Raw genomic sequence first — 23943 nt, forward strand, 5'->3', positions numbered from 1 at the left:
TAGTGAAGACAGCCAACAGAGAGCCTGGTGATCAGTGACAACAGCGAATGAACGGCCGAACAGGTAGGGTCTGAATTTAGCTACTGCCCAGACAAGGGCAAGACACTCGCGCTCAGTAATGGTGTAATTTTGCTCTGCGGCTGAAAGTAGGCGGCTGGCATAAGCGATGACTCGATCTTGACCCTGTTGACGTTGGGCTAGGACGGCGCCGATGCCATATCCGGAGGCGTCGGTGCGAACCTCTGTGGGAGACGACGGGTCAAAATGTGCTAAGATGGGCGGAGTGGTCAGCAAATGGACGAGGGATGAAAATGAGTTTTCTTGAGCAGGGCCCCAGGTAAAGGGGGTGTCGTTCTTCAGAAGATCGGTGAGGGGACGAGCGTTGCCGGCAAAATCTTTGATAAAACGGCGAAAATACGAGCACAAGCCGACAAAGCTGCGCACATCTTTCAACGACCTTGGAAGAGGAAAGTCCTTCACAGCTTGAATTTTGATGGGATTTGGGCGTACACAAGAAGCGTCAACGAGGTGTCTGAGAATAGTGAGTCGACTGTAGCACTGTGCTGGGCTGGAGGGGGCGTGTAGTGGCTGGGCTGTTCGTCGTCGCGGTGGGAGCTGAGAGGACGGTATGTGCTGCGACGGGACCAATAATTTCGACAGTGGCGGGAGATGTGGCCAATGCGGTGGCAGTGGAAACAAATGGGCCTGTCGTCGGTTGTCCGCCAGTCGTTAGGGTTTCGGCGTCGTGGAGTGAAGTACGAAGGTCGTCCAGGAGCAATCGCAGTGATTTCGGGTGGTGGTGAAGACCGTACAGGACTGACGGGCTGGAAACCAAGGTTGGCAAGCTCTTGGCGGACGACAGCTTGTACCAGAGAGATGGTGGGCAAGCGGTTGTCGCCATCATGTAGATGCAGGGGGGCAGGGGACAGAGCTTCGAGCTCGCGTCGGATGATGCGGGTCACATTTTCTGGGGCCGCTGGAGTTTCCCGTTGTCGCAGGTCTTCACATGAAGAAGTCGCAGCCGTGTTGGGGAGGCGTGCGTACGGCTGGCTAATACGCCTGCTTTTGGCTTCCTCGAAGCGTCGACATTCCTTAATAATTCCGTCGACTGTAGTGCAGCTCTTGTATACGAGCAAGTTGAAGGCATCGTCGGCGATTCCCTTCAACACGTGGCCGACTTTGTCAGACTCGGGCATGTTGGCGTCAACTTTGTGACAGAGGGCCAGCACATCTTGAATGTACGACACATAGGACTCCGTAGATGTTTGAGCTCGGGAGGCGAGGTCTTTCTTAGCGGCAAGTGTTCGGCCGAGCGGCCGTCCAAACAATTCGCGGAGTTTCTCTTTGCACACGTCCCAGCTGGTTAGATGGTCTTCGTGGGTCTCATACCAGACCCGGGCGGTGTCTTTTAGATAGAATATTACATTTGCGAGCATAAGGGTCGGATCCCAGCGGTTGTAGGTACTCACTCGCTCGTACATGTTGATCCAGTCGTCGACGTCAGTGTTGTCGGTACCAGAAAATGTCCCAGGGTCACGAGGGGGAGAAAGAACGAGTGATGTCATGGCCGGGGCTGAGGTTTGCTGGGAGGCGTCTTGGGTCATGATGAGTGAAGGCAACTGGCGGCCGATACGGAGCTCCGTCGTCGGTAGACGTAGGGGAAAGCCGCACCTCCACCAAATATGTTGCGGGAAAGAATATATTTACAAATATTTACAAATAGAGAAGAACGGCTGTGAGCGGCACCGAGAACACAGTCCGAACTTCGTTGTCGTCTTCCACTCTTCCCACGCTCTTGGTCGTCGTCTACCCGCTTCAATATTGTTTAAAACCATGAAAGTTGTTTATTTGCCCCGAAAAAAAAATATTTCAGGGTACTTTGAAGGCATGTTTGCACAGATCATCCTTGTCTTCAGAACCTGGAGTCAGTGCAATTTAGGACACTTATTAGGTGTAAAAATAGGAACTCTGCTAATGCTAGCAGCATGAATGTACTTCAGCATGGATAGAAGCTTAGTTTAAATTAACTCCCGCACACGTCTTGCTTGCGTGACCATTGAGACGAGCTTTCTGAAGGTGTCGGAGGAAGATGCGCAGTCTCAATCTTGCGTACCTGTCGGTCAGCGTTTTCCGTATTTCTTCATCATGGCTTGCGCAGAGCTTCAAGCGCGGTTGGTATGCTTGCTTGCAGCAGACCTTTCCTAGGTATGCTGTAAGTGAGCGGAGAGGTGACTTCATTGTCACTAGTTTGCCTGTGCACCATGAGTTTATCCCTACAAAGTGCTCCTCGTAGATTTTGAGCATGTGCATCACATCATCACTTGGATAAATTAGGTTGTCACCTTCTGACACATATTCCTTCAGAGCAGTCAGAGAGGCATGTTCGTCACTAGCACATCCCAGTAGGGCATCCTCGCATTGCTGGCAGCTGACAGACGGCAAGATTCCTTTCAAAATGAAGCCTCCTATGTAGTGTAGAATGCTGCACTCTGTTGTGGACAGTTCTTCAATGAACAGAATTTCTGAGTCATTTATCTCATCAGCTTCCACTTCTGTCCTTTGTTTCTTTGCCTGGGAGAGAAGGTCGACCAGATATTCGCGGTCATCGAGATCGTAGCTCGTCGTCCGTGGGGTAAATAAAAACTGGCCCACGCTCACAAGCCTCAGAGCGCATTTCATATCATACGCACTGGGCACAGGTTTTCTTAGTCGAACCACCGAAAAGAGGTTCTCCAGACAATCCTGTAAGAGTCTGCTGGTAAGAAAAAAATCGTACCCCTCATTTCCCAGCAACACTTCTTGGAGGTGGATGACAACGGTTGTTGCAATGAGAAGGCCAGCTTGGCATGGTTTCCACAGTGATGTGGACCCCATTTTCGTACTTCTAATGGTCTCCATTGCCGTGTGCAACGTGCCTAGGGCGGCATAATACTTGGCCATACTCCTGCGACTTAAGGCCATTGTTGGGTTGCGAGACGACATTAGAGAATACCATTTGAAAATGAGCTCCAAAAACCATGCAGTGGTTTCAGCTTCTTCTTCAATTACAGATGCTCTTATTAAAAACCGAATAGCAGCTGGTGCTTCGCGGAAGAACTGAACAGCAACACCAACTTTCATTTTCGTGAAGTGGCCACTGCTAGTGTGCACCTCGCATAGGTTGGGCGCTACCTTGAGCTCGTGCTCTGCGTCATAGTCGAGCACAGCCTGAACATGCTCGAGTTTGACCTCCGATGATGGCAGGTTGTTCTCCTTTACAGTGGCGTCACTCAACGTAAAAACTGATGAACTTAGTAACTGTCCTCTGAGATTTTTGAGAACGTGTGCAGGGTCAGCCGTGAAAAACAGTTGCTTTCCATCCAAACATGGGTGTGGTATAGAGCACACAGTTGAGGAGTTCCTGTGGCTTGAAAAGCCAAATTCTCGCCACATCGCTCGATTTGACGCACCCATATCAGATGTCACAACGCGAACTCTGAGGGACACCTGGCTGCATAATTGAACAAGCTCAAGGACATAGTGTTTGAGCACAGAGCCCTCTACGTGATGTCCGGTGAATTCGTAAGCGATCACCTGTTTCCATCTCTGATTTAAACCGCCTAGCATGAACACTAACGCATGATTGGCAGGCTCGTCAGGCTTTGGCGGTAGCGTCTTTCCTCCAAGGAGCGCATCTTCAGCACGATCCAACTCATATCCACTTGAAATCTCCATTTCATCCAAAAAAAGGATGCAATCTTTCTCCACCTCCTCCATGGCCATTGCCTTGCACCGCATGACGTCAATCACCTCGTGAAGTATCCCCGGAAGAAACTTCAAACCTTCGAGCCTGCGAGTCAGTGTCCTGTTTGACGGAAGGGGATATCCCAGCTTTCTTAGCGTTTCATATCCAGTTGTCCCGCAAGCGAACTTAATTTGAAGGCCTTGCTTGACCGTTTCAGGCGTCCAGGAATTGCCCCGGTTGTTGCTCCTAGACAGAGCACGGAGCTGATCTTCATTCAGGAACTTGACATTTTTTAAAAAATTCCTGATTTCGCTTTCAAGCCTCTGAACTTGATTTTTGAGGCCCTTAATATTGTTTCTGGCGGCAGCATGATGGTCCTGAAGGTCTGTGTATTTCCTCGTGATGTCCGCTAGCTGCTTCTTCAGCTCTGCAGAATACGAGGAAGCAGTCTGGGTCCCACTAGGTTCGCCGGCTTGCTCTCTCCTGTCTGCATCCTGAACCTGCTGTGGACACTCAGCAATGACATTGCTGACCTGGAACGAGTCCATTGCGGATGTCTCTTCCTGAAGCGGAGGTCTGAATTGAGACTGCTCCGTGCTCTCAGAGAGCGTTATTCCTTCACATGACGAGCTGCTTGCTTCCACGGGGGTCGCATCTGATTTATCATTTGAGAGCGAGATCTCTGAAGCCGCTCTCTCCTTCGGTGCTTTTCGCTCCTTAGGTGAAGCTGCAACATAAAAAATATGCACTTTAAGATCGGTTTATTCGACCTAACGAGCTAGTACATTCTTTTCTACAACAAGCAAGATGGGGCCAAGGATCACATCTTTTCTACAGTGTACTCTTGAGAACGCACATAAACTGGAGCAAGCATGTTAATGTTGTGCACTACCGTGCACGAACCCGACATTTCCAGAAGGTTAAAAATGTTTTTTTTTTTTTATTTAATGCTATCCACAAGCATGTTCCCGAGACGTTCGCTTGTAAGCAATGCAGGTAACAATAGCTATATAATACTTATCCGGACTTTAGAGATAACAACTTACGTCTGAATGAAAAAAGAGTTGGAACTGCATTCGGCTTCAGCTTTTTCCATCCATCTGAACGATGCTGTTCAAAGCTGCTTGGTTCAAAGTGAGCCTGCAAATGAATGTGTAAGGTTGAGGCACATTAGCATTTTTGTTTCACTGTAGATGATATAGACAAAACCAAGTATACCATATAACTGGTATGCCCAAAACTTTGTAGTATAACCAAGTGTGTCATAAATGAAACTTTGTTTTACACTTGCTTGACGGAGAGCATCCGTAGAACACCCAGAGCGAGATTTTATTTACAGACCCCAAGTATAGATAATCAAGACAGCAACGTGCGAACAAAAATTCCAGTCATCATGAATATGTGCTCGCAGCAAACAATGCAGGTCATAGAGAGGAGGGGGTGCATGTGCTCAAGGACAGGGTGCGAAATAAGTGATAGCAGGTACCAAGAAAAGCCTATGCAGAATGCACTGAAAAAGTGAAGCTTTATTTTCGCATGCATGACTAATCGAACAAATTCACTTTTTCTCAGCTGTTATAACATTTTTAGGACAGTACCACTAATTTTATTTGTAACAAGCACAGGGGCACAATTATGCCAGCGGCTTTCCGCGCATCTTATACCGAGCAATGAAATCAATTAGGTGGCATCAGTGATGTGAGCTGAAGTCGGTACACTGTTACGGCTGTCGCTAAACGTTTTAATGCGAGGGCAACTCTCGCATTCCTTGGCTCGTTGTGCGAAAAGCCCGCCGTTGCCGTGGCAGGAATGCGTGGCAAGCACCCCCCCCCCCCCCCGTAATTAACCCGGGCGGGCGGGGGGGTTATGACGAGTGTATTGTCGCCGCGGGGGTGACAATGCACAAGTTTAAACCTGTCGGCGTGTTGAAGGACTGTAGAACTTCTTGCTGGGCGAGTTCGTGCATAGCTTTCTTGGGATCGAGCATAGCTTTCTTGGGAAGGAAGGAGCGAGCAGACAGCGGAATATTCCTGCAGCTACCGAGTGCATTAAAAGGAAAATCCCCTCGGTCAACATCAGCTGGCCCTCAGTTTTCGGAGAGCGTGGTTGCGGTGCTATGCCGTCTTCACCGTCTGAGGTTCAATCACTCGCGTCCACATCACCACTCGAGACAGCAAAGCGTGGCCGTAGGCGGCAGGGCATGGTGAGAACTCCGCAAATAAAACCCAGCTGAGAGATCGCAATATGACCGATTTGTCATCTCGCTTTGTCGCGACCTCATAATAAGCAACTTTCGGAGCCTCGCAAAAATTACGTAGCCGCACTACACATTGCAGTAGCATTTCGCCGCAGCCCTACACTCAGCAACAAGTAACGCTCCCGCCTTTACACAACATAATGATTGCTTAGGAGCCCACATAATCGAAATAGACTGCACTTTTCCTTTATTTTACTATGAAGGGGAATTGTGTGCGCCATTGTGAAGAGATTTCATGTTCATTGTTTCAAGTTAAAATGCAGTCAGTGAGTCAGAAGAGAAGGCGCACCAAAAAGGCCTCAAGCTTTTTTCAGCGAGAAAGTCTCATTCGAAGGAAAATACTCGAACAACGCCCTTTTTTTTCAGTCTGTCTCGTCAAGTGAATGCGGGCATTTTTGTTTTCTTAGAAGGTGCGGAACTTTCCGGGCAGCGATACTCGTTCTGTGAGCAATCTAGTTTGCTCCCAACATTTGCCACACAATCCCTGTGCACGAAGTTGCTAATCCTCAGCGGCACTTAATTTCAGAGCGATCATATTTACATGTCCCTGTTCAGACTTTCCACACGTTCTCTCAATAAAAATGAATCGCGTACCTCAACGGCACGCACATGCGAATCCTTTGGCATACGAAGGAAAGTTTTACTCACGCTGCAAATGCACGATGTGTTTGTCGGCTGCCACTTGTCGCGCTTGGTCTTTACTGTCCAAAGCAGCCTTCTCTTAGGGTCCCTCGGGAACTGAAACATTCTCCATCCCTTTCTGGAGTGGTTGGTGCACTGCGGCACACAACAACCCGGCATTTTTCGATGTGCGCTACCGGTCAGCACCAAGAGAAAAGTCGACAGAGCAAACGCACGTGTTACGGCCGCCGCGCCGCCGCAAGAAAGGGCATGAAAATGGCCGCAGGTGGACTGTCCCGGCCGAGGAGGCGGCACTCGCCCTCCCAAAGGGTGACCTCACCCTAGAGAGGGCGCGCGCGCATCGAGGCACCCTAGCTGCGGCTTTCCTGGCCCCAGAGGCGTCGCCTGTAGCTGCCCGGCATGCTGCCCGGTTTTCCAAGCTTTCGTTCGCAGCGCCGCCAGAAACAGATGGTTGTGAGTAGTCGCATTTTTTCACCGCAACCATTCCAATTTGCTGACTTTGTAATTGAAATAAAATATTTTGTCGTTTAATGCAACAAGTTTGTGGCAAAAAGGGCTTTATCAATTCTTTTTTTAACGCGTGTAAAGTTAGGCGACATTAGCGCCACCTTTCCGTTCGCTGGCGGCGGATTGCGAGTCTCATGTTGGCCGCGCGCTACACTATCTTTTTTAGGACGCTGAAACGACTCTTTGTTGGCGGGGTGCGACGGTTGTGATGTGGGTGCGTTTCTTCAGTTTGTTTGTGTTAAATGTGCGGCCTCGTTAGTGTTGTGGTAGTGTGACTGAACTCGGAAGGTGACAGATGGCTCCAGTGCTGCGGAAGACGTTCTTACGCGCACGCAGTGCTCAAAAACTACTCTCACGTACTGCACGCAAACACGCCGAGAGCGGCCGGCGCCCGATGCCCGATAGAAGAAACGGCTTGCCGTGAACGTTGACAAATGTAAGTACAGAACTGGAAAATGACTTCTGCGATGTGTCGGGGGTATGATTGAGGGCTGCGAATGCATATGGGTTGGTCTTCACGTCTTGTTCGCAGTGAGGTGCAAAATGCGGGCACCACGCGATCGTTTGCAGAGAGAAGGTGTTCTGACACGCTCGCTTGCCAACTATGCAACTTTTAACCCGCCGCCTCACGCTGTTTGCGTCAGCTCCTCGACGCAGGAGTTATGTGATAGAATTTGGTTGCACGCCGAGAACTATGGGGTGCTGCTTGATTCGTTATTCCGACTGAACAGGAGCAGCGCGTGAAAAGGAGACCATAAGAACGAAAAGTGCTTGTAGCGGCGTGCGTCTTTTGATTCTGCTGCCTGAGTGTTTGCTGGATAAGGAGCATTGCCCGTTCTACGTCGCAGTCACATCAAGTGCTGTGTTTCTTGATAGTTCTGGTCAACGAAACGACGATTAAAAATAGCAGAACCATTCCATTGCAGTGCAGCTGAGGTAATCGCACAATGGAAGGTTTGTTGTCATTTTATTTTTTTACGTTCACTACATTTATGTCATTCCCCCATTTTCAGTCTGAAGCGATAAAAGTATAACGTGATTCGCGAATAATAGCTTTAAGAAAAGTATGACAAGCTTTGTAAACCATTTTTTTGCTAACTATTGGAGGCATAGGTAATTAATAATTAGCCTCCACTCATGAACACATTGGACTGAACAGCTAGAGGTTGTAATGGGATGTGCCTTTTGTGATGTTTATGAAAGCATGGCTCTAATGCAGCCTTTCTTCAAATGCACCCGCAGTCAAGCCCTGTACAGCTGCTCCACCGGTATCATCACGCTACTTTTGCACCAGCTTTCATCTGTCATCGAGCCAATGCTACCTCAACCAGAGGCAAATGACATCAAGACCTGCTGGTTCAGCCTATCAGCCATTGACACTGGATATCAAGCATGTGCCACTTGTAAAAGCATAGGTAGACAAGTGGGTATATTTTCCTTGTCTTTTTTAGCCTGCCAAAAATCTTCTGGTCCAGGCTCCCTCTCTCTTTCGTTTTTTTTTCTTTTAAAAGAGGACCAAGAGAAAGGGAAAAGATATTGCGGGCGTCATGAAAGCACTCCCCTAGTCAAGTGCATTGTGTTATAGTGTGAAATGCTTTCTATAGTTTTTTCCCTCATGCCTCTCGTGCTTGGAAATCTTGACCACTGTATAGACCAAATTAAAACAATTATCTGCTTCATGACCTTTATACAGCAGTCTAAAAGCAGCAAATAAATTTTATAGGTTTGCTTCAGCAGTACCTACCTCTTACAAGGTATGGCATGTTTGAAGTGAACCAGTGATGTGATAGGCATGGCCTAACGGGCAATGCATAATTGAATATTGGCGTTCAAGTGGAGCACTCTGCTTTAGAAGCATATTTGTTGCTAGCATCAATAATTGATACCTTACCAGGTTATCCTTGCATTACATGAAACCCTGCAAAGCTTATATTTTAGCTGTACAGAAGAAAGGTGCTTATTCGATGTGATGAGCATTGCTGAGGTTTTCTTTCACACTCCCTTTGTCACAACTGACTGCACTGTACAGTTGAAATGCATTTGGAATTGAGTATTGGTGCATTGTTTTTTTTATTCATGCCGACGTTCAGTTACTGATTGCATTACACTAGCTGAGCCTAAGTCAACAAATATTGCTGTGACCTTAACAAGACCCCTGGCTTTACTTGAACCGATGCATTTGATGTTGCCTTTCTCCCGTGCCATCAAGGTTTGTAATAAGCTGTGTAAATAACTTATTTTCTTTCTCGAGGTATTTATTGCTGCAATTAGTGACAGGTAATTTCCTAAAGAACAACCTAAGTGCACATTTTTATCTTCTTTGGAACACTTGTTTGCTTGTTTCCCTTGTATTCTTAACTTAAACAGATATGAGCAGACCTCAGCACTAGAGGGATGTGCTGCGGGACAAATAAAAAACTACCAGTCCAGCTGCTTCCTTAGGGGCACGTTTCTGAGGCTTTTATTGCTTGTAGTTCTATGCAGCTTTACTTACAAGTATTGTATCTGACGCAGTGTGTGCCTTAATATTTTGATTCATTTGCTTTAGAGTGTGCCACTCTTGCCCTGACGAACTTGCTCACCTTTGTACTCTTTGTTCATACATTTTCCCCTAACGCCTGGTATAGCTCCAAATGATACATTATCTACAGCAACATGTGCATTATATTGTAATGTCTTTGTGCCATCACTTTTGAAAACAAAAGCTGCCTGAATTTTTGTGCAGACAAATCAGAAACACAAAATAATTTTGATATTTTATGGCCTGCATGTTATCTTCATATGACTGGAATGCCTAAATATCTCTTCATGGTAGCCTAATTTGGTCATCATCATCATCAGCCTGACTACACCCACTGCAGGGCAAAGGCCTCTCCCATGTCTCTCCAATTAACCCTGTCCTTTGTCAGTTGCCGGCACTGTATCCCCGCAAACTTCTTAATCTCATCCGCCCACCTAACTTTCTGCCGTCCCCTGCTGCGTTTGCTTTCTCTTGGAATCCACTCCGTTACCCTTAAGGACCAGCGGTTATCTTGCCTTCGCATTACATGCCCTGCCCAAGCCCATTTCTTCTTCTTGATTTCAACTAAGATGTCATTAACCCGCGTTTGTTCCCTCACCCACTCCGCCCTCTTCTGATCTCTTAACGTTACACCTATCATTTTCCTTTCCATAGCTCGCTGCGTTGTTCTTAACTTAAGCTGAACCCTCTTTGTTAGCCTCCATGTTTCTGCCCCATAGGTGAGTACCGGTAGGATACACCTGTTGTATACTTTTCTCTTCAGAGATATTGGTAAGCTACCAATCATGATCTGAGAGAATCTGCTATATGCGCTCCACCCCATTCTTATTCTTCTAGTTATTTCCCTCTCATGATCCGGATCTGCGGTCACTACCTGCCCTAAGTAGACATATTCCCTTACTACTTCCAGCACCTCACTACCAATTGCGAACTGCTGTTCCCTTGCTAGGCTGTTGAACATTACTTTGTTTTTCTGCATGTTAATTCTTAGCCCCACCGTTCTGCTCTGCCTGTCTAACTGGTTGATCATGCTTTGCAGTTCTTGTCCTGAGTGGCTTAGCAAGGCAATGTCATCAGCGAATCGCAAATTACTCAGGTATTCTCCATTAACTCTTATCCCTAACTGTTCCCATTCCAGTCCCCGGAATACCTCCTGTAAGCAGGCATTGAAGAGCATTGGCGAGATCATGTCTCCCTGCCTGACACCTTTCCGTATTGGAATTTTATTGCTGACTTTATGGAGAACTATAGTAGCTGTGCAATCGTTATAAATATCTTCCAATATTTTCACATAACACTCTTCCACACCCTGATTCCGCAATGCCTGCATGACAGCTGAGGTTTCCACTGAGTCAAATGCTTTCTCGTAATCAATGAAGGCTATATATAGGGGTTGGTTATATTCTGCGTATTTCTCTATCACCTGATTGATAGTGTGAATGTGGTCTATTGTCGAGTATCCTTTACGAAAGCCTGCCTGATCATTTGGTTGACTAAAGTCCAAGGTTGTCCTGACTCTATTAGCGATTACCTTAGTAAATACCTTGTAGGCAACGGACAATAAGCTGATTGGTCTGTAATTCTTGAAGTCCTTGACGTCTCCTTTCTTATGAATTAAGATAATGTTAGCGTTCTTCCAAGCTTCTGGTACTCTCGAGGTCACAAGGCACTGCGTATACAGGGTGGCTAGTTTTTGTAGCACAATCTCTCCTCCATACTTCAACAAATCTGCTGTTACCTGATCCTCACCAGCTGCTTTCCCTCTTTGCATTGCTCCTAAGGCTTTCTTTACTTCCTCCTTCGTTACTGGCAGGATGTCCCATTGCTGTGCTCGACTGCCTCCCTCAGTAACTTGATGATTACATTCGCTACTGTATAGATTTGTGTAGAATTCTTCGGCTAATTCAACTATCTTATCCATATTGCTGATGACATTGCCCTGTTTGTCTTTTAGCGCATACATCTGGTTTTTACCTATGCCCAGTTTTCTCCTCACTGATTTTAGGCTACCTCCGTTCCTTAGAGCATGCTCGATTTTCTCCACGTTAAACTTTCTTATGTCGGCTACCTTGCGCTTATTTATTAACTTCGATAGATCTGCTAGTTCTATCCTGTCTGTGGAGTTAGAAGTCCTCATGCTTTGGTGTTTCTTAATCAGATCTTTAGTCTCCTGAGATAGCTTGCTGGTATCCTGTCGAACCATCCTACCACCTACTTCTGCGGCGCACTCTGTAACGATAGCTGTAAGATTATCATTCATTGTTTCAACACTGCGGTCGTCTTCTTCAGTTAAAGCGGAAAATCTGTTTTGCAGCGACAGTCTGAATTCCTCTACCTTCCCTCTTAATGCTAACTCGTTAATAGCCTTTCGCTTCACCAGTTTCCTCCATTCCCTCTTCAAATCTAAGCTAACACGAGACGTCACCATTCTGTGGTCGCTACAACGGACCTTACCGAGGACCTCCACATCCTCTACGATGCCAGGGTGTGCACACAGTATGAAGTCTATTTCATGTTTAGTCTCACCATTGGGGCTCTTCCACGTCCACTTCCTGTTTGCTCGTTTGCGGGAGGTATTCATAATCCGTAAACTATTTCTATCTGCGAACTCTACTAATAACTCTCCCCTACTGTTCCTAGAACCTATGCCATAGTCACCTACCGCCTTGTCTCGAGCCTGCCTAATTAGGTGTAACACGTTAATGTCAGTTCCTGTGAATATCATTCAGTCTTCGAATGTGGGGGCAGAATTGAACACAACAGCATGTTATAGCTTTTCCTTGTTCAAGGACGCATTACATTTAGTTCTAGTCTTGTGACTGCTGCTTATGCTATTACTCAGCAGCCTTATCAAACTCACTCGGAGTGCTGCATTTTAGTGCACATTTAACTGATTGTTGCTGCTCCGTGTTTGATTCTATTAGAAGTTACTATAACTGTATACTTTGAATGTTTTCTTGTGCAGTTCTCTTGCTGCTGCATTCTGCCATGGAGAAGGCTACCTGTTCGTGCACACGTCTCATCACTAGGACGCTACCTCTTCCACTGGTGATGCAGACAAGTAACGACAGGGTCAATTGGAGAGGCATGGGAGAGGCCTTTGCCCTGCAGTGGGCATAGTCAGGCTGATGATGATGATGAACAACAAGCAGGCTGCCTGATATTGAGGACAAGTGTCAGGATAGTGCACCAACAAAGTCGCTTAAGCATTTCTGTGCTGATGCATTTTTATTAAAATCAGCTCATAGCTTAATATCTACATCCATGGGGGCATTTAGCATATGTTTGGCATTTGTTTGACTTTTAATTCGCTAGTGTTTGCAGCCTTTAATGTTGGTCTTAAGACAGTGTAAGCATTGTTTCACTGTGTGGGATTTTTTAGCTGTTTTGGAGAGATGTGTGTGTATGCATGCAGTTTTTTCCACGGGTTTGTTATGTGGCTCATGGAACTTTCATGTTACAGAAGAAATTATTTCGTTTATGTGTTGTACAGGAAAGTGTGCAGTATTTATATGCACCAGGTGTTTCAGGGAAGAATAAGTAGTTTTCAAAAATATGGCTTTTGCTGCATAATATTACCAGTGTTAGCAGACACCAGAAAGCCGGTGAGGTGTATTTAGTAAGCTGGTTAACTAATTTCTGATAATTAACTTTTTAACTAACACAGGTTTGCAACTGGTTGCAGTTAGAGACTTTTAGCCAGTTGTTCGTAGTAGCCATATCAGTTTCTGGAATGTACAAAACATGATTACTTTCGCCGCTGTGGCTCGACAAAATTTGGCTGCATCGTGCGAAAATACATGCGCTTTTGAAAGCACACAGGGAAAGAAACCCCTCCAGTGCATGTAACTGCTACAAATCTCTAATGGCAACTAGACGCCTAACTCTGATAGTGAAGGAATCATATTCTTAGCAGTAAGAAACACACAACACCAAGACACACACACACACAGGACACCCGCTAGACTTCAACTATCTTTACTGGACACTTGTACAACATAAATATGTATCACTGAGCACACGCAGGTGCCTCGTCATCCGCAACAGGTCTAACTACGCCCTGCCCTCTCCTGCAAGGCATACGGTTGCGCCGATAAACAATCTCTTTTTCTGCCAACACCAGGGAGGGAGTGCTTACACATGTCACCCGCCTCTTGAATACGAAAGACTTCGATAATTTTTCTTTCTTTTTTCTCGGCTCCCAGGCCTTTCGTATTCAAGAGGCAGGTGACATGTGTGTAAGCACTCCCTCCCTGGCATTGGCAGAAAAAGGGATTGTTTATCGGCGCAACCGTATGCCTTGGAGGAGAGGGGAGGGCGTAGTTAGACCTGATGCCGATGACGAGGCACCTGCGTGTGCTCAGTGATAGATATTTATTTCGTACAAGTGTCCAGTAAAGATAGTTGAAGTCTAGCGGGTGTCCTGTGTGTGTGTGTCTTGGTGTTGTGTGTGTTCTTACCGCTAAGAGTATGATTCCTTCAAGCCGTTACCAACTAGCCCAACTTAATGTTTTAACAAAGTTTCTGATAGTGAAAAGGTTTATTAATACAAATTAGCTAACCAGCTTATTACGTAAGACTCTTCACAAGTTTTCTGGTGCTTGCCAACACTGGTAATACTATGCTGAAAAAGACATACATTCATCTCAAAATACCTGTTTTTTGAAAATTACTTAGTCTTCCCTGAAACACCTCGTATATATGTAAGAAAAACCTAACGGGATTTAATTGACGATGTTTTGGTTGGAGGGCCAGTCGTTTTCAAGTGTACTACAGCATTTGAAGCGCACAGCTTTTGTTTCGAATGCTATACTATACTCGAAAAAGGCTGGTCCTCCAGCCGAAACATCGTGAATTAAAACCTGTTATGTTTTTCAATTGCTGTGTGTCAGTCATTGTTACTCAGAGGGAACTGAGGGGAAGCGTGCCGAAGGCAATATTCTGTTCCTCTATTGTTCTCCATAAAATATTTTGATGCATCATGCATGTGTTGTAGCGCGTATGTACACTTGTGCACAATAAATGTAATAATTTGCATTTTGCTTCTATTATTCTTTAAGCACTCCAGGATAGTGTTCACAAAATGATTTTGAAGTGATAAAACTATGTTGGTAAAAGTGTTGTACTGTGTAGTTAACATACACTTTTCCAAAAGTTGATGTAGGAATTATACTTTCTTCGTACTTGAGTCTTTTGAATAACTGTGGCCAATTGTCGGAAGACCGTTGATAGGGTGTTGGTAGACATTGTCGGTATGTGGTTGATAAGAAGTGTAAAGACTTTCTATGTACTTGAGTCTTTTGGATAACGGTGGCCAATTGTCGGAAGACCGTCGTTAGGGTGTTGGTAGACATGGTCGGTATGTGGTTGATAAGAAGTGTAAAGACTTTCTATGTACTTGAGTCTTTTGGATAACGGTGGCCAATTGTCGGAAGACCGTTAATAGGGTGTTGGTAGACATTGTCAGTAAGGGGTCAGTAGGAAGTGTATACAAACTCGATAAGGGGATGATAGGAAGTATAAAGACTTTCTATGTACTTGAGTCTTTTGGATATCGGTGGCCAATTGTCGGAAGACGGTTGATAGGTTGTTACTACAATGTACAAAGGCGTTTAAAAGACTTTCTATTCAATGTTGATAGGTTCTATTAACAATTGTCGAAAGACTTTCTAAAGAATGTTACTAAAAAATTTTGTAAGGGTGGTGCCCGGTGAGTGAGTGCGCGGGCTGCCTCATGGGCGGCTTCGTTACCTGGCATGCCTTGGTGGCCGGGGACCCATATGATTGAGCGATGAGTTGGATCGCCGTCGCGAGTACTGCGGTGTAAAATTTGGTGAGCGAGTGGAGTGATCCAACCGAACTCAAAGTTACGACAGGCTCCGCGAGAGTCTGTGAGGATGAATTTAGAGTCGGGATGGGAGGCTGCGAGGGCGATCGCCACCTCCTCCGCATGCGTTGAGTTGGGCGCTCTGAACGAGAGGCCGTCCACCTGTTTTCCCTCGTGTATGACTTCAGCCGTGTACCATTCCCCCCTGGAGCGGTAGGGGCCTGCAATGTCGACGTAGAAGACGTGTTTCTTTGAGCCATAGTGGCGGTGCAGGGCATTCGCCCGCGCCTGGCGCCGGCCATTATGGTCCTCCTTGTTCATCTTAGTCCGAAGGGGTCGAACGTAGAGGGCGCTTCTCCACAGTTCTGGCACTCGAACCCGTTCCATGGTGTGGTGATCATGTCTGATATGTAACCGGTCCAAGAGGCGGCGACCGGACACAGTCTGGGCGAGACGCGTGTATTGGTTAACGAGATGCGCCTCGCGTAGTTCTCGATAGGTGTTCACCACCCCCAACGCGAGAAGTCGCGCGTTGGAAGTGGATATCGGGAGGTCGAGGGCTCTCTTGAAAATTTTGCGGAGTACAATCTCCAAGTGATCTTCGTCATGTTTCCGTAAGCGGAGGTAAGGAGTCGAGTACAGTACTCGACTTGTTACGAAGGCATGCGCGAGCCGCATCGCATCCTTACTTCGCAACCCTCCTCGCTTGTTAGAAACGCTGCGAACCATTCGGCCCACCTGGTCGCCGACTTTGCGGAGTTTGGCAAGAGTTGTGTCTGCCTTACGATGTTGATTAATGAAGAGACCGAGTATTCGTAGCTCCTTCGCTTCACGGATGGGGCCGCTTGCGAGAGAAAGCTGAACGGAGATTTTGCATTTCGGAGAAGATCGAATATGCACAAATTCAGACTTGGACGGGGAGCACTGGAGGCCGCAGTACGTGGCATAGGGGTCAACTATGCTCGCCGCTGCTTGCAGGCATTCCTCCATCTCTCCTATATTTCCCGTAGTGGCCCAGATGGTGATGTCATCGGCGTACAGCGCGTGCTGAACACCGCCGACAGCCGCCAGCTGTGCCGGGAGATACATCATAGCAATGTTAAAGAGAAGCGGGGACAACACAGCGCCTTGTGGTGTGCCCCGCGTTCCCATCTCAAACGGGCCGTACTCGGTCTCTTGTATACGTATATAGGCCAAGCGGTCTGTTAAGAAATATTTGATGTAATTGAATGTACGAGGACCACAGTTAATCTCGCTAAGGTGTTTTAGTATGACGCCGTGTTTAACATTGTCAAACGCACCCTTGAGATCGAGTGCTAGGACTATTTTGTCCTTGTGTGGGTGTTCTATGGGTTCGAGAACCTCGTGATGAAGCTGTAAAAGGATGACTTGTGCGGACTTACTGGGTCGGAAACCGAACATGGTGTCGGCAAAGGAGTTCTTGCTCTCGAGATATTCTGAGAGGCGGTCACGGACCATCGTTTCCATCAGTTTTCCTACGCATGAAGTGAGGAAGATGGGCCGGAGGTTGTCTGTGTTTACTGGTTTCGCCGCCTTTGGGATAAAGGTTACCAATGATGTCTTCCAATCCGGTGGCAACGAAGTATCCCCGGTCCAAATGGCGTTAATATATTCGAGTAGGGTTTCGTATGCCCGATCAGGAAGGTTCGCCAATAATTTGACTGTGACCTTATCCCTCCCGGGCGCCGTCCCCCTGCGCATTTTGGCAAGAGCCGCGCGAAGGTCGTGAAGCTGGAAAAGTTGATCCAGTTCCGGATTATCGCAGCCTGCATACGAATAATCCTGCCCACGCGGGTCTTGATCCTGATTGAGGTATTGAGAGCGCAAGGTGTTCGCTAGCTGCTTCGTGTTTCCTTGAAAGTTGTGTATCGCACGATTGATGTGTTTCTGTGTTTCCGAGCGTGTTTGTGTGGGGTCTATGAGAGTCCTGAAGAGCCGCCAAGTGTTGCGGCTGGACATATGTCTTGCTGCGCTGTTGCATCGATCTACCCAGTTAAGGCCGATTCACACGACGGACCGTTCGCCCGCGGCCCGCGCACTACGTGTGCATACGTCAGCACTTTGAGGGGCGCGCTGTCGGCCGCCATCCATCCATGCATCCAGCGCGCCTCTCAAAGTGCTGACGTATGCACACGTAGTGCGCGGGCCGCGGGCGAACGGTCCGTCGTGTGAATCGGCCTTTAGTGTCTGCGAGCTGGGCAGCATACTCGGCAGATTGCTGGGTGAGGTCAGAGATGTGAGCGCGGAGTTTACGGTTGTGTTTCTTCCGCCGCCATCGCTTAGTGAGGCTGCGGCGAGCTTCCCAGAGGTGCATCAGGTGGTTATCCACGTCAGGTGCACGCTCCGTAAGCTGGATATGGTTTTCGTGCGAACGGAGTGTTTGCATGAGTCCTTGTGCCCAAGTGGAGTAGTCCTGTTCCATGAGAGAAGTTACTGGGAGGGCCTGGCGGAAAGCGTTCCAGTCGGGAAGTTTGGCTTGCGCAAGGGGGCGACGTAAGGGCCGAGTGTAAATGACAGTGTTCAGTATGCAGTGGTCGCTACCGAGGGTGTCCTCGGTGTTGATCCACTCTGCGTGTTGGATGTGTTTCACGAGGGTAAGGTCGGGGCAAGTGTACCGAGTGACGGAGTTCCCTACACGTGTTGGGTGGACCGGGTCGGTTAGAAGAGTGATGCCCAGCGTAGATATAAGTTCCGCCAACTTACGACCACGCGTCTCTTCCTTGCAATAGCCCCACATGAGACAGGGCGCGTTAAAATCGCCCACTATCATGAGGGGGTCGTGACCCGCGATCCTTAGCGCTGCGCTAAAGATGTTAGAAAAAGTGATTTTTTTGAGTTTAGGGGGGCAGTAGATATTAAGTATGTGTGCGAGGCTATCTGTTCGCCGCAGGGGGAGGACAGAGACCATCACGTACGAATATTCCAAATTTAGATCGAGATCAACCTCCTGCGCTGTGTAACCCTTATGGACTAGGATACAGGTGAACGGGTCTCGTTGAAAAGCGTTATAGCCCGTGAGCTTAACCGCAGCTCCGGTTTCTTGCAACGCAAGGACTGCGGCGGGGTGTTCAAGGTTGTCAATGTACGCCCTTAAGTGGGCGCGTTTGGTCCTGTTTTTGAAACCCCGACAATTCCATTGCACAAGAGAAAAAACTTGCTGTCTTTGCGGGGGGCGGCGCCCTTTAGGGTGTTGGTTGGGAGGGGACGCAGCCATGTTGATTTGAAGGGAGATTGCCTTGGAGAGCCGGCACAGGTTCCGTCACCTGCGGCTGGATCGGATCCGGCTCTTCCTTGAGTTCGGTTAGATCGATGGGGCGGTTGAATATTGATGGGCGGTTTGCGTCTTTGAGGGGCACCATTCGGCGTAGAAGCCTGGGGTTTGACTCCAGCCACGTCTTAATATTGGCCGTCACGGTGGCCGTGACTGACTTGAACAGGTTTTCTTAAATTTGGCCGAAATTTGACATCTGAGTCGCTAATGCGGCAAGGGCGTTTTCGAGGGCGGTGAAACGCGCGTCAGAGCTAGATGATGTCGGGTCCACCGGCACTTGTTGCATCGGTTCCGGAGCTACCTGGGTAATAGGCGGGGAGGACCGAGCCGTTTCTAGCGCATGAATTTTGGCCTGGAGTTGAGCATTTTGAGCCCGGAGAGTCTCGAGCTCACGGCGGAGGTCCGCAACCTCAGAGTTAAGGGGGGGAGGAGGAGGAAGGGTTGGTGGGGAAGAAGGTAGGGGAGTGCGGGGGGACGGAGGAGGCCCGTCTCGGCTGCCTACCTTTGGCTGTGATGTCTTCTTTGGTGTGTCAAGCGGACGGCCCTCGAGAGGCGGAAAATCTCCGTTCTGGAATACGGGTGCACCTGGACCACGTGACGACTTTTGGCTTGTTGATGGAGGGGACTTGGAGACACGCCCGGGCAACGCGCCCGCCGGTGGCGCTGGTCCGGATGTGCCTTGCACCAGCTTGTTGCCAGGCGGGGGAACTTTTGGAGTGGTGTCAGCTCCTGGGGGCACTGCACACTGACGCTGCTTTCGTTGACCGGTTGGGTTTCCCGGTCGTTGCAGCCTCCGGAATTTCGCTTTGCAGTCTTGCGAACCCGTAAGGTGGCCGCCACCGCAGACGATGCAGGAAGGGGTGCACTCGTGGGTCTCCAAGTTGCCGTCTTCGAGGACTGCGACCGTTTGGCCGCAGTGTCCGCAGCGATTGCGTTGAGGATCCGGGCATAAGTCCACACGGTGGCCGATGGTGCCGCATCGGAAACACGCGGGAATAGTCCGCTTGTATTCGCGTACCAAGGTCACCACACTGTTATAGTGCACGTAACGTGGCACTTTATGCCCCACGAAGGTGAGCAGGGCAATCGTCGACTTCCCCAGCTTGCGGATGAAGGCTATCTCTCCTCCGCGCCACTGGACTTTCGATTTTAAGGTGGTAGAAGTTTCCTGCTCATGGACGGTAATGATCCCCCTGCAGACTTCACCGTTGACTTTGGCGTGACCGACCATCGGGATGGAGCCTTTGGAAGCTTTCAGAGTAAATTCACGAGCGAGTGCGTTCGCCGCATTCACGTCCTGAGTGGTGGCGATAACGATGTTCTGGTCCCAGATGGGCCAGATACTAAGAGTGTCCACCGAGGAGGCATTAACATAGGCGGAGAGCAAAGCACCAAGCTCACCGTTCTGCAGAACCGTCTTCAGGGAGACCGTCATTCTGGGCTTGATGACGATCGTGAAATCTTCTTTGCGGAGTCGAGGCATAGCGGTAGGCCGGCATTTCGTCGATCCAGCTGTTTGCGAGAGCTGATGGTTTGAACTTGAAGTATTTTGATGCACAGAAGCAGGGGCACTCACGGAGGGTCCGTACACTGCCGAGGTGTTCAGGCGCTGCTGGCGTTTGCGAAGTGCCACCAACGAGAAGAGGCCTTCATCCACGATCTCCTGCGTCGGAGTGGAGGTTTCAGGAGAAGACGGGGCTCCTGCGACGACTTCAGTCCATGCCATCGTCTCGGGATCGTACTCGCGGCGAGCGGAGGCCGCCATGGAGTCCGCGGAGAACGCTGGAGACAGGCTGCTTGGCTTTAGGCCTGGCTAGGGCTCCCACGGGATGAAGACATAAATGGGCCTAAAAGGCCCAAAAATTGGCCCACCCGGTCGAGAGCGATGTCTTCGGGTGCCGGGTGATGTTAACCGTCGAGCACAAGCAAAATTTTTGCGGTCGCAGGGAATATTTCGGTAATCCGGAAGAAAATTGTCGGAGCCGAAATGAGGCGCGTCCGCTCGAGACGCGGCCGGCGATCGCTCCCCCTTCTTCAAGGGAAGAAGCACTTCCTGCACCGTGTCCACCTAACTCACAGCAACTCTAGCTTTGGCCAGGCAGTGCAGCTCCTGCCCATCCCTACTATTAATTAGCCACCGAAACTACTACCTCTGGCCTTACCTCCATGGACACTCTCTCCTCTAAAGGTGAAGAACTTTGCTCCAGGTATGAATGCAAAGAGCCGCATGCCACAGGCAGCGCTTCTGCAAACTACTCTCGCCTACTTAACGGTGGAATATAGGCAGCACAGCCATATCTTCACCGTTGGTTCAACTACTAAAGAAACCTCTTCATGTGGCTTTTATGTGCCCTCAACAGGGCATGCCCTTTCTTACCGGCTGTAGCGGAGGACCTCCTCTACGACAGCTGAGCTTCAAGGCATTAAGGAAGCTGTTTCTTACATCCTGCGCCGTACCGCCGGCCGTTGGGTTATCTTCACCGATTCGAAAGCATCTCTGCAGATCCTGGCCAACCTGCTGAAGAAAACGACTCACCAGCCAGTTTCCTTGGACATCGGATATCTACATCATTTAGCTATTGCCGCAGACCACTGCATAACATTTCAGTGGGTACCTGCTCACTGTGGCATTCAGACTAATGAAAAAGCAGATGAAGCGGCCCGTAAGGGCCATCAACATCGGAGATACATTAGAACTTTTTTCACGAAATCTGATGCGTCCCAGATGGCTAAAAGTTTTGCTTCCGAAGAAACGTATCGGCTTTGGAGTTTGCCGACACATCAGTACCAATTTCTCCACTCAGTCGGCCCACATCTTAGATCAAGACTCTCAGCCAGAATTCTTCGACATCTGGAAACACTTTATCATCGACTTCGTCTGAATTCTGGATATACAAACGGCTTACGATACCTTTGTAGACAAATGAACAGTCCACACTGTGACAACTGTGCCGCGATAGAAACTGTGGAGCATATATTGCTTGAGTGCCCTGCGTATGCTAACGAGCCTGCGTACTATGAACATTGCATGCAGAAGCTCTGCTCAATGCCCCTAACAATGGACAAAGTTTTAGGTCCCTTAGCCTGCCTTAGGCAACAGAGACTTGCAATGAACTTTCTATTCACATATTTAAAAGACATTGGACATCTCGATAAGCTTTAAATTCACTTGCACGTTAGCTTCATGCATTCTTCATGCAGTGAACTTCGTCGGCCCGTTTGACGGACTATGCACTCCATCATTGCACAGGTTACATCAATACTCGTCATTGCATCCTTAGTACCCATTTCACGGCCGCATTTTATCTTCGTTTTTTTTACCTCTTCCACTCTGCTCTCCTTCTGTCTTTATCTCCCAAATTCCCCTCCCTACGAGGAGTAGCATGTCAGCGATTTTTAAACGCCGGCTAAATTCTCTGCTCTTCATTAAAGAGTCTCTCTCTCTCAATCCGTCCTAAGGCGCTCTCCACCGCCAACACGATATAGTGCTCCATCGAGTGTTTTAGCTAAGGCAGCTTTTTTTTGACAATAACTCAATAATTATACACAAATTCTCAAGTGCACGCTAGGGGCCCAAGGTGCCCGAAATGGTGAAGTACACTGAATCCCTTTTCTCCAGACCAAACAACCAACTAACTGTGTATTTATTATTATTAAGGAGCGACTCGATGATAACAGGAGAGCGGGAGTTGAAGTCGCCATTATTATTGTCACAGGTTCTATTCATAAATGCTATCTACAAAGCAGGTCGACCCGAGTCTGGTGCGCCAGCGGCAGGATACTGGACTTTCTCTTTTTCTGCGTGCGCACTTCTTCGTTGTTCCTCAGGGTCCATGCGTAGCGCGTGACACTTCCTTGTTCGCAGACGAAGCCCTCTGGGCCAGTCAATCAATCTGGGTCCCGAGAGTGAAAGGGCTTTAGTTGTGCGACATGCACGACTTGTGCTTTCCTTGAGCGCCGTCCAGGCGTAGATTGGGGAGAGACCACATAGTTCCGGTGACATAGTTCAGGTACGTGCAACCGGACTCTGCCCCAGCCGGCAAGACCAGAGCCGAACTCGTGGCAGAAGGCTGCGCGCCATCGGTGTTGCGCCTGTTTTAATAATAGCCAAAGTAAACTTCATGCTAATCATTCGAAAACTTAACATCGTATTCGATTCTTTTCGGACAACTTTCTATCTGCTCTATTTTATTCTCTATTGAAAACTTCGGATATTTGCACACGTTTAGAGACCAAACATTCGAAGGTTTGTTCGTAGATCTTTGAGCCTTCTCAGAAAGTTTCGGTTGATATCTGCGGGTGGCTGGCAGCATTTATGCTAACCATTGTGATTAAGAAAAGAGGGAAAGATAAAAATTTGCAGTGAATTAGGTCAGCTATGCTAGGATATACGTAGCGAGAGGAACGGCATATCCCTGGTTGCGTCCATTTCTGTGCTTATCCTCCTGGCTATGTGTTAGACATTAAAGGCGAGACGCCGCACAGCGCCGGGCTCGTTCTCAACGGCCGCCATGACAGTGTCTTTTCCACTGCCACATCACCATGAGTTATATTCCGCGACCCTCCTCCTCCCCTTGCCGCGCATGCGCAATAGAGCACGGCGCGCTAGCTGCATGTCGCGCATGCGCACTCTCTCGGTCGGAGGCGACCGGTGTCGGCGCAGCAGCTGCGCGGCTTTGACGTTACTCCGTTCTTCGCGCATTCGCACAATTGGCGCCGAAGACCCACAGCTAAACGGCGAGACTGCGGTTAATGTAGCTCTCACTACAAAAAGAAAGGAGGAAAGAGGAAACCAAAGGAAGAAATTAAGCACGAAATGAAAATGGGAATAAAAAGGAAGAAAGAAAGGAAGAAAGAAAGAAAGAAAGAAAGAGAGAAAAAAGAAAGAAAGAAAGAAGGAAAGAAAGCGTGGTTGCGCGCAGCTCTAAGATTGCAGCAGTCATGGCTCCTTCCTGGCTTTTGCTTCGTGCGCATGCGGCAAATATTGTTAGCTTTAAAGATAAGCTCGTTAGCGGCACGTGGAAATGGATGCTCGAGCGCAACTTATAAATAACTGGAAGGTTGCCACACCGCAGACACCCCTATGCCAGGAGACGAAAAAAGCTATCTAGAACCAAAGTGCCCTGTTTTCCAGCGATCGCCTCATTTGGCTACCACATACAAGAGTACAGGA

At 48.3% G+C, this 23943-nt stretch overlaps 1 protein-coding gene and 1 long non-coding RNA gene across 2 annotated transcripts; one reads left to right on the forward strand and one right to left on the reverse strand.

The window, feature by feature from the left end:
- Positions 1 to 2013: 2013 nt before the first annotated feature.
- On the reverse strand, positions 2014 to 6928 carry LOC149366196 (uncharacterized). The gene is made up of 3 exons (XM_089553688.1): positions 6630 to 6928; positions 4771 to 4864; positions 2014 to 4451 (listed from the first exon to the last, which is right to left on the reverse strand). The coding sequence occupies exons 1-3, from the start codon at positions 6780 to 6782 to the stop codon at positions 2014 to 2016; spliced, it is 2685 nt and encodes an 894-aa protein (XP_089409814.1). The 5' UTR covers positions 6783 to 6928.
- Positions 6929 to 7153: 225 nt separating this feature from the next.
- Positions 7154 to 13575, forward strand: LOC149366197 (uncharacterized). Its single transcript, XR_016283628.1, has 3 exons — positions 7154 to 7566; positions 8373 to 8553; positions 12617 to 13575. It is a non-coding gene; the product is annotated as an uncharacterized LOC149366197 (long non-coding RNA).
- The last annotated feature ends 10368 nt before the right edge of the window (positions 13576 to 23943 follow it).

Source organism: Amblyomma mixtum, chromosome 1 (assembly GCF_055824585.1).
Source record: "Amblyomma mixtum isolate Tamu chromosome 1, ASM5582458v1, whole genome shotgun sequence".
Lineage (NCBI taxonomy): Eukaryota > Metazoa > Arthropoda > Arachnida > Ixodida > Ixodidae > Amblyomma > Amblyomma mixtum.

What these genes read in the sequence shown, in the direction of transcription:
- LOC149366196 (XM_089553688.1), bottom strand. Translation starts at nt 6,782, where the DNA reads ATGCCGGGTTGTTGTGTGCCGCAGTGCACCAACCACTCCAGAAAGGGA. An exon ending in ACACATCGTGCATTTGCAGC is followed by an intron (nt 4,865 to 6,629) that starts GTGAGTAAAACT and finishes ATTCATTTGCAG; the next exon opens with GCTCACTTTGAACCAAGCAG. An exon ending in AACTCTTTTTTCATTCAGAC is followed by an intron (nt 4,452 to 4,770) that starts GTAAGTTGTTAT and finishes TTTATGTTGCAG; the next exon opens with CTTCACCTAAGGAGCGAAAA.